Here is an 8,553-nt window from a genome sequence, read left to right as displayed (position 1 = left end):
CCTTAGCAAAGCGCATCCCAGGCTGCATAGCCGCACTACCCTACCCAACCATACCACACATAAACATGACACTACCCCCGGGGTTTACACAGACGAGCCGGCGAAGCAAGAAGAGCGCCAGAAGAAAGGGCCCTAGCCGGCGGGGCCCAGCCAGGACAAAAGGAGGTCCCACAAAGCGCCTACACCGGCCGCATTTGCGGTCGGGGTAGACGACGGATGGGGCCCACCTACGAAGGCTGTCCAGGCCTACACGAGATGAGGCAGGATAAAGAGGGATAATCCCCCTCGATCCCAAATCATTGAGGCCAATTTCTAGCCATAGAATAATGGCGCGGTCTTCTGACGCCTCCTGAAAATTTCTTGAATTCCTCTGGAGTCAAATCAGAAAATTTGTTGATGCCCTGTTTGTAAGTCACCTCCCCAGCGTCATATTTTTTGTTGTGTTCTTCGATCTTCTTCACATTCTCTTGGAAAATTGCAAATCTCTTGGCCTCTTCTTCGGCTTCATAAGATTTTCCATGCTCCGTCTAAAATTTAAAAATTACAGTAATCACTGAATATAACTTATTTAATAATAACCGTACCTTGAAACTGGTCCATTTTTCTTCCAATGTTAGTTGAGCCATGGTAATAACGAGCAAACTGAAAAGGAATGCAGCTTTTAAAAGCATATTTGTTGAAAATTTTTATTTGTATAAAAATTTTGTAACAATACAAATATTGTCGAGTGCGAAGCAAACACTCAACAAAGATTAACTGGAACTGGCTGATATGCTTGTATCTTCACCTTGATCAGTAAGCACAAGTGAAAGTTAAACAAATTCTAAATAATTACGTAAATCTGTAGAAAAACATAAAATCATCTTTATAAATACCTACAGATAATTACCAATAAGTTAAGTACTGGAAATGTTAAATAAAACGTACATACCTTTAAATTTATACCCATAAAACGTACCTACATAGAACACTAATGACTGATTATTTCAAATGTATGTAAACAGGACGTTTAGTTGACTCATATTTATTTCTGTTCTTCGATAATAACTATCGCATAAACTGGAATGCATGAAAATTCCATGATTCATAAATTGAAAATAACACAATATAAAAAATCTTTGTTGCATGTTGCAACTTGCACAGGCCCGGATCCAGAGGGGGTGGCGATGTGGCGATCGCCACCCCCAAAGCAAAACATTTTTTAAAGATCTTCAATTTCTCCAAACGACAACAGGCAGTTAGTCGATATTAATGCAAGTCCCCCTTCCTAACCTACACCTTACGTCATCAAAAAAATAACAACAACAACAACAGCAACAATAATAATAATAATAATAATAATAATAATAATAATAATAATAATAACAATAATAATGATAAAGAAGTGCTTTGCGCCACCCCCAAAACCAGTCTCTGGATCCGGGCCTGAACTTGCAACTGTGTTGCAAATTACACTTTATACATATGAGTAATATTTATTTACAGAATGACAGAATGACTTTATAAGCTGTTGTATATGTTTAACAATATATCGTGCAATATACAGACTTGGAGATAATATGCAGATACAAAATTCCATAATAATGCACAATCAGACCTTGAAACTTTGTAAACAATGGTTTTCGATCTTTGAATAGAAATTAAAGTGCTCATCTAAAGGTGGTTTTGCCTCAATTTTGAGAATATATGAAAAGTTGCTTTTTTTAACGTCATCGCATTGGCTGATGACCCAGCGTCGTACAATTGATAAGAATGCAACATGCAACAGAGTAACCAAGGAGGTTTTCGTTTTCACAAACAATGGTACCTAATATCAGTTCAGAGTAACTCTGAGTTGCTATTAGCTACTATTTTTGCCAAATCGAAAGGGCCTTAAGACATATCTTTTGTTCTATATTATTTAATAATATTCTATGCTATGATAATTTCATAACCAAGAAAATTTCCAAAAATTTTTTCAGAAAAAATATTTAGAGTTAGGATAGTATACGATAGTGTATTAAAAAAATGGTATTTAAGTGTCAAGAAAATTCATTTTTAAAAGAGGTAGGTTGACTAATAGTTTTTATTATTGATTTTTTTTAATTTTTGTGACAATTAAAATTTCTTTTCATATATTAAAAAATTATGCGTTATAAACTTAAAACAAAGATTTAAAAAAAGAGTAATTATAAATTAATTCTAGTTTACTTCTAAAGTAGTATCATGTAAAGAAGTTGAATTAAATACTGTAATAAATGGAAAAAAAGAAGACATAAAAGGTTATGAACTGATTTTAGAGGATACAATTCTTTTTCCAGAAGGCGGAGGTCAGGTATGTGGTTATTTGTTACATAATACAATTTTATTTTTTTATCTCAGACAGATAAACAAATTAATTAAAAACCCAAATATTTAAAACATATTTTTATTAAATATTTGATTTAGCCCTGTGACCATGGTTACTTAAACGAAGTTCCAGTTAAACTCGTTGTCAGGAAGGAAGATATAGCCATCCACTACGTCGACAAACCATTTAACATTGGCGATGACGTAAAACAAAATGTTGACTGGGAACGTAGATTCGACCACATGCAACAACATTCTGGCCAACATCTCATAACGGCCATTATTGAGAAAGAATTTGGGTTCGCCACAGCTTCCTGGTGGTTGGGTGAGGAAATTTCACATGTGGAACTAGGTAGAAAACGTACGTTAAATATTTTGTACGTTATTATGTACGTCTCATTCGTAGATACACCATCGATAACACCAGAACAGATAAAAAACGCTGAGAGAATCGCGAACGAGTTGATACGAGACGGAAAAAATGTGACGGTGAAGGTTTATACGAAAGACACTCCTGAAGAACAGCTCAAAGAGGTAACAATCATTAAATTAATATACAAATATTAATGTTAAATGCATTGTAAATTTCTGTAGTTTTTTTCTAGGCGAGAAGTACTAGGGGACTACCAGCTGACCACAAAGGGGATATTAGAGTCATTAATATCGAAGACGTAGAGAGTACGATGTGTTGCGGTACTCACGTCAAGAACCTCAGTCAGTTACAAGTTATTAAGCTTCTTCATGCTGAAAAGAGCAAGAGGAAAGATAAAATCTTCCTGTATTTCTTAGTGGGAAACAGGGTTATCAACAGATTGGAGACGTGTATTGATCGTGAACAAAAAATGACGGTTTTACTGAAGTAAGTGAGATTTTACTTGTTCGATAGGTTATAATTGCCTTTCTTCTAGGAACAACCCTTCTGAACACACTGACCTGGTGGACAAGCTCTTGAAAAACGTAAAAACGTTATCCAAAAATCTACAGACTGTTCTGAAAGACGTCGCGGTAACAGAAGCTAAAAACTTAAAAATTTTGGATCCTCCGCCGAAATATTTCTTTCTTCACAGGAAGGAAGCCGAACCGGATTTTATGAACGTGTTAATTAAGGAATTGGGACGAACGGATATATTTTTATTCCTTTCCACTGGGGATGAAAAGACAGTCGGAAATATAGTGCTCTATGGGGAAGAGAAATATGTTTCGGACCTAGGAAACCAGTAAGCAAATGTTTTCCGTTATAAAAATGTTTTAGTACTTACCGTTTATTTTTTTTAAGGATATGTGAAATGTTTAAAGGGAAAGGCGCCGGCAAAGGGAATAAATTTCAAGCCAAAGTCACAAAAATGGTGAATCGTAAAAAGGCCGAACAGTATATTAGTGATTATTTCAAAGATAAATAATGTTAATTTTATTGTAAATTAAAATAACCAATAAATTTTTAGGGATTGACCATTACAATTTTTTTTCACCAATACTGATAATCAAACGATAAAACGAACAGTACAGAATGCACTTTTATAGTTGTAACTTCATGTCGCTTCAAATTTTGTTCAGTCGTCTATAAACATTTTCAGCCCGGTTTCAATAATACAGATGAATACTATTGGAACAAATTTATTATATATTTTTTAATAAATGTACAAGTGTGATACACAAGGTTACGATCCATTCCAACAGCTTTCTTTCTTGAAAAATTCCTGTAACAAAAAAGTGAGGTTAGATTTTACAGTTCAATTTGTACAAAAAAAAAGCAAATAAAATTCTGTAATTCTCATTGCTGACTACACCACAAAAATACATTTTTAATTTTCACCATTACTCAACAGCTTCACTAAGCGAATAGATCACACCATGTGTTTCAATTGGTTCAACTGATGAGAAATATCTCATAATAATGGTTAAGAAATCACTATTATGATATGCAAACAAATTTACCTAAATTAACATCCTATCTTAGCCTTCTAGCTTCACGTTCAGATTCCAGCAAGGTAAGGATATCACCTTCTCTGACGGGCCCCTTTACATTGCGAATGATCTGACGATTTTGCTCAGCAATGAATTCTACTTTTACTTGAGTACATTGTCCCTGGGATCCGGTACGTCCTAAAACTTTAACAACGCGTGCGAGAACTACGGGCTTATCCATTTTTTTAGATTTTGCTAAGCGTGAAAAACACACACGTTAGTCGCCTGTATTTTTAACGAAAAGAAGGAAGTTGTGTTGTACGCATGTCCAACAGAAGGAAAATCGAGTTCCGTTCGAATTCAGCGGTAAATTCAAATTTTGAGTTCTATGGGCTGTCACATTCTTTTTGGTATTTTTCTGACATTTGAGTATAAATATTATTACATTTATTAGGAAAGTGTGCAAAGTCTACGTATTTACATATGGTGGGACGTTAATGCAGATTTATTTAATTTCGTTATAGCCTAGGTCGGATTAGTATACGTATACGATCGCAAAAAATTGCCAAAATCAAAAGTCACTAAATATCAGTTGTGAAAACTTGACAACTAGAAAAACAACTAAAACTAACGTCAACGTCGTTTGACAGCTCTGACAGGAGTGAACAAAATTTATTTAAGGAATTTGCACTATTTTTGTAGTCGATTTGATACAAAAATATAACAAATAAAAATGTGAAAGAAGTATCTTCAACAAATTATGTACTGTCTGCAGTGGCTTATTCCGGTTTTGTTAATGCCAAAACCATCAAATCCAGCACTGGTTCAAACCCACGTAATGTTTATGGTGTTATATCTAATAGGATTTTTCTTGGAGAAAAAACCATGTACGATATGCAGTCTAGTATTTCTAGCAACAGTATTTCTGATTTGTTACAGTGGTCTAGGTAATTGCTTAATTTGGGCATCGTACTGTGAAAACGAGAATGGATAACACTTGTGCTTGCTGTGGAAAGGATACTAAGTTATCATCACAAGGATTTGATAGCTTTACATTGATGAGGTGATTTTAATTTCTAGCTAAAGAACTTATTGTATTTCGGCAGTTGTTAAATTGAAATTTGTTGTTGACAGTAGTTATTTATTAAACTGTAAATATTTTTATATTATATTTTCCTTATTATATGTACATGTGATTGTGTAATATTAAGTATGTTTTTTTACGCCAAAGACTTACTTTTATAAAGAAAATGCCTTTTTTATTGTCTGGGCAAATTGGAATTTTGTATAAAAAATTCGAATTGTTATATTCATTACACCACAATAAATGACTTTTTTTCCATTCCAGTTATTTATTATTTATCGGGAAGTCTTCTAGAGTTCTCTGTATGTCGCTGGTACCAATTTGGTACCTATTAACAGCCTTGATTAAAATTCAGTTCTAATAATGAAATTATAAAATAAATAATTGTAGTTTTGAGCTGTCATCATGTCTGAAGTTAACAAGTTTCTTGTAAAAATGATGTTGCAATATATGCAGTTTCCTAAGATATGTCTTAAGAACAATAGAAATTTTTATTTACTTTGATAATTTAAATATTTTTTAAATTGTTATCAGATTGTTAAATCAAGTCAGTTATGTAGAGATAGTCCAGCGTGTACTAATTTTTTATATCAGTATGTATTCAAGACAATTAATTTTACTAAACCTGTTACTGTTATGTAATTTTTGTGAATGTGCGAAAATTCTAGCAGTAATGCCTACTCCATCTTATAGCCATCAAGTAGTATTCCAGCCTCTTTGGAAAAATTTGTTGTTGAGGGGACATGAAATTACGCTTTTAACGACAGATCCTTTAAAAGATTCAAACTACACTGGCTTGAAACAAATCGATTGGAGTTTCACTTACCGTTTGTGGCACGAGACTCATAATTTTAGTAGCATCATAATAAATTTCAGGCAAAATAAGTTGAACAGCTTTAATCTCTTTTTCACAATGATGCAAGATATATTGAGTCAAGAACTAGATCATGAAGACGTACAAAAACTAATTCACGACGAGAACGAACGTTTCGATTTAGCTATAATAGAATTTCTACATCCCACAATGTTAGCTTTCAGCGAAAGGTTTAATTGTCCATTCATTGGTGTTTCTTCGATGGATATAATCACTAGTGGGCATGAAGCGATGGGTAATCCAACGAATCCGGCGATTTACACTGATTTTCTTGTTCCTTACGATTCTAAAATGAATTATTTAGAACGACTCTTAAACACACTTAGTTACTTAGGAACATGGCTGTACTTTCATTGTTACGTGTACCCTAGAGAAGATGTTTTTATAAAAAGGTATTTCGGCGAAAATATCCCAAAGTTGGAAGAGGTGCAGAAGAAAGCGAGCTTAGTATTTTTAAACACCCATCCTGTTCTCCATGACGTGAGACCTTTAATGCCTAATGTTATTCAAATAGGCGGTGCCATTCATTTACGTAATCTGACAGCTTTGCCGCAGGTAAAATAAACAGCATTTTTAAGTGATAAAATCAGTTCAGAGAATGCGTTTTAGGATTTAGAACTATTCCTTAATAGTTCGGAACAAGGAGCGATTTATTTTAGTTTAGGGTCCAATGTTAAAGTGCGAGACTTACCCGCAGAAACTTTTACTATATTATTGGAGACGTTGGCCGAGTTACCATTCAGAATTGTGTGGAAAACTGAAAAAACTAATTTCATAAATAACGTAAGCAACATCTATGCCAGCGCTTGGTTACCGCAGCAAGAGATATTAGGTAAGGATCCAAATTTGATGAGAGACTTGGTGTTTCTGATAAACAACATTTTTTGGGTTAAATTTAGAAATACCACTATATTTTAGCTCACAAAAGTGTTAAAGCCTTTGTGACACAAGGAGGGCAGCAGTCGCTCGAAGAAGCAATTTATTACGGAGTTCCGATAATTGGTTTACCGTTCTACGTTGACCAGTTTGCCAACATCAGGAGATTATCGAGGAAAGGAGCGTGTATAGGTTTAGACATCGAAAATATGAGAAAAGAAGACTTTCAGAAGGCTGTCTATGAAATTACTACAAATCAAAGGTATCCGACTGACAATATTTTAGGAACCAACTACTCTGGGGACTATCAGCCCTGACCGGCATTGAGTTATACCAACGGTATCTGCTAAACAGCTAGGATCATTCCTCAGAGGAACTCACCAGACATATACTGGTTTCAGATTTATTAGTTGTAGTCGGTGTGTCATAGGTGAGACAACTGATGCATAATTCAGGCTGTTTTTGATGTCTTGGAGTGAATATAGACCAGGTGTAGTTAAATCTATGAATGTTTACTTGATATTGTTGGTATAATTCAATGCTGGTCGGGTCATTAGTCTGTAGGATAGTTTCCTGTAATGTCGTCAGTGAAATATCAGTTTGGCTAATTGCACTGATCACTCTGCCATGTCTGGTATGCAAATGTATCCAAGTTGTGGTATTAAATATATTGTTTTTTTGCAGTTACTTGAAAGCGGTGCAGGAATTGTCAGTTTTGTTAAAAGAGGAGCCGATTTCTAGCCTGGAGAAAGCTGTTTGGTGGACGGAATACGTAATCAGACACAGAGGTGCGAAGATACTGAGGAGTGACGTACCGCACATGCCGTATTACCAATATTACCTACTTGACGTTATAGCGACTTTCTTTTTTATTTTGGTGGTAATTTTGTTCATCGAATATAAATTAGTCAGAAGCATAATTAAACGTATTCGGTCAAAGATGAGAGGGGATAAGCTTTATAAATTGGAATAATTTATTAAAAATTGTAAATATGTAATGTACAAAGTGTTTTAGGATTAATCGGTGCAGCTTGGAATTTGAATTTAGGCGGTCAAAACAGGAAACGAATGAAGGTTTTGTTTTCGAGACACAAACTGAAAAAAATTACGGTTTCTAAAACGTCTCCGAAGATGTTTGACGGAGAATGATGAAACATGTAGAATTACTCGTTTCAATAACAAAGTTTATATAATTTTTTTTGTACGAAGATTAGTGCTACCGAGCTTTGTACATCGAAATTTCCTGGTTAAAAAATTATAAAAAATTCAGTAAGCGTCGTTCAAAATCCTTCGAATGTTTGAAATATTTTCTTTTGCTATTCGATCCTGCGAAATTTAGGAGATATTTGGACTCCATATTCCCAAATTTGTACGCAAATAGGCAACCAGCAATACATTTTTATAGATTTTATTACACAGTTTGTCTAAATATAAATTAATGCACAACTAACAGATTTTCCTCCATTCTAACGCAGATTTTCTATAA

The 8,553-nt window shown here is 34.3% G+C and overlaps 5 protein-coding genes across 6 annotated transcripts in view; 3 read left to right on the top strand and 2 right to left on the bottom strand.

Annotated features, from left to right (window-relative positions):
* Positions 1 to 1,035, bottom strand: part of LOC108907624 (protein CTLA-2-alpha-like) — a 5,706-nt gene extending 4,671 nt beyond the window's left edge. The window contains exons 1-3 of one of the 2 annotated variants that reach the window (XM_023454093.1): positions 932 to 1,035; positions 585 to 642; positions 333 to 527 (exon numbers count right to left, since the gene is read on the bottom strand). In XM_023454093.1, the coding sequence (XP_023309861.1) occupies positions 333 to 527; positions 585 to 626 (237 nt within the window). In that variant the 5' untranslated portion in view covers positions 627 to 642; positions 932 to 1,035. Of the gene's footprint in view, positions 1 to 332; positions 528 to 584; positions 771 to 931 lie in introns of those variants that run through there. The other variant, XM_023454092.1, reaches the window with a different exon arrangement.
* A 972-nt stretch (positions 1,036 to 2,007) lies between these two features.
* On the top strand, positions 2,008 to 3,778 carry LOC108907611 (alanyl-tRNA editing protein Aarsd1-B). The gene is made up of 7 exons (XM_018711354.1): positions 2,008 to 2,046; positions 2,186 to 2,314; positions 2,428 to 2,680; positions 2,735 to 2,862; positions 2,934 to 3,187; positions 3,237 to 3,545; positions 3,605 to 3,778. The coding sequence occupies exons 1-7, from the start codon at positions 2,008 to 2,010 to the stop codon at positions 3,726 to 3,728; spliced, it is 1,236 nt and encodes a 411-aa protein (XP_018566870.1). The 3' UTR covers positions 3,729 to 3,778.
* Positions 3,779 to 3,926: 148 nt separating this feature from the next.
* On the bottom strand, positions 3,927 to 4,550 carry LOC108907613 (40S ribosomal protein S28). The gene is made up of 2 exons (XM_018711355.1): positions 4,264 to 4,550; positions 3,927 to 4,025 (listed from the first exon to the last, which is right to left on the bottom strand). The coding sequence occupies exon 1, from the start codon at positions 4,472 to 4,474 to the stop codon at positions 4,277 to 4,279; it is 198 nt and encodes a 65-aa protein (XP_018566871.1). The 5' UTR covers positions 4,475 to 4,550; the 3' UTR covers positions 3,927 to 4,025; positions 4,264 to 4,276.
* Positions 4,551 to 4,874: 324 nt separating this feature from the next.
* On the top strand, positions 4,875 to 5,575 carry LOC108907631 (bladder cancer-associated protein). Its single transcript, XM_018711386.1, has one exon. It carries the CDS (start codon positions 4,994 to 4,996, stop codon positions 5,225 to 5,227), a length of 234 nt encoding a protein of 77 aa, XP_018566902.1. The 5' UTR covers positions 4,875 to 4,993; the 3' UTR covers positions 5,228 to 5,575.
* A 335-nt stretch (positions 5,576 to 5,910) lies between these two features.
* LOC108907632 (UDP-glucuronosyltransferase 2B15-like) lies at positions 5,911 to 8,304 on the top strand. The gene is made up of 4 exons (XM_018711387.1): positions 5,911 to 6,746; positions 6,801 to 7,023; positions 7,110 to 7,329; positions 7,752 to 8,304. Exons 1-4 carry the CDS (start codon positions 5,913 to 5,915, stop codon positions 8,038 to 8,040), a joined length of 1,566 nt encoding a protein of 521 aa, XP_018566903.1. The 5' UTR covers positions 5,911 to 5,912; the 3' UTR covers positions 8,041 to 8,304.
* Positions 8,305 to 8,553: the final 249 nt, after the last annotated feature.

Source organism: Anoplophora glabripennis, unplaced genomic scaffold (genome assembly GCF_000390285.2).
Source record: "Anoplophora glabripennis isolate ALB-LARVAE unplaced genomic scaffold, Agla_2.0 scaffold51, whole genome shotgun sequence".
Classification (NCBI taxonomy): domain Eukaryota; kingdom Metazoa; phylum Arthropoda; class Insecta; order Coleoptera; family Cerambycidae; genus Anoplophora; species Anoplophora glabripennis.
This window is presented reverse-complemented; position numbering and strand designations above follow the sequence as displayed.

Excerpts from the sequence above, each read along its gene's own strand:
- LOC108907611 (XM_018711354.1), top strand. The coding sequence starts at position 2,008 with ATGGTATTTAAGTGTCAAGAAAATTCATTTTTAAAAGAG. Across the intron at positions 3,188-3,236 it reads AAAATGACGGTTTTACTGAA|GAACAACCCTTCTGAACACA; the intron begins GTAAGTGAGATT and ends CCTTTCTTCTAG. Across the intron at positions 3,546-3,604 it reads GTTTCGGACCTAGGAAACCA|GATATGTGAAATGTTTAAAG; the intron begins GTAAGCAAATGT and ends ATTTTTTTTAAG.
- LOC108907632 (XM_018711387.1), top strand. The coding sequence starts at position 5,913 with ATGTATTCAAGACAATTAATTTTACTAAACCTGTTACTGTTATGTAAT. Across the intron at positions 6,747-6,800 it reads ATCTGACAGCTTTGCCGCAG|GATTTAGAACTATTCCTTAA; the intron begins GTAAAATAAACA and ends AATGCGTTTTAG. Across the intron at positions 7,024-7,109 it reads ACCGCAGCAAGAGATATTAG|CTCACAAAAGTGTTAAAGCC; the intron begins GTAAGGATCCAA and ends ACTATATTTTAG.
- LOC108907613 (XM_018711355.1), bottom strand. The coding sequence starts at position 4,474 with ATGGATAAGCCCGTAGTTCTCGCACGCGTTGTTAAAGTTTTAGGACGT.
- LOC108907631 (XM_018711386.1), top strand. The coding sequence starts at position 4,994 with ATGTACTGTCTGCAGTGGCTTATTCCGGTTTTGTTAATGCCAAAACCA.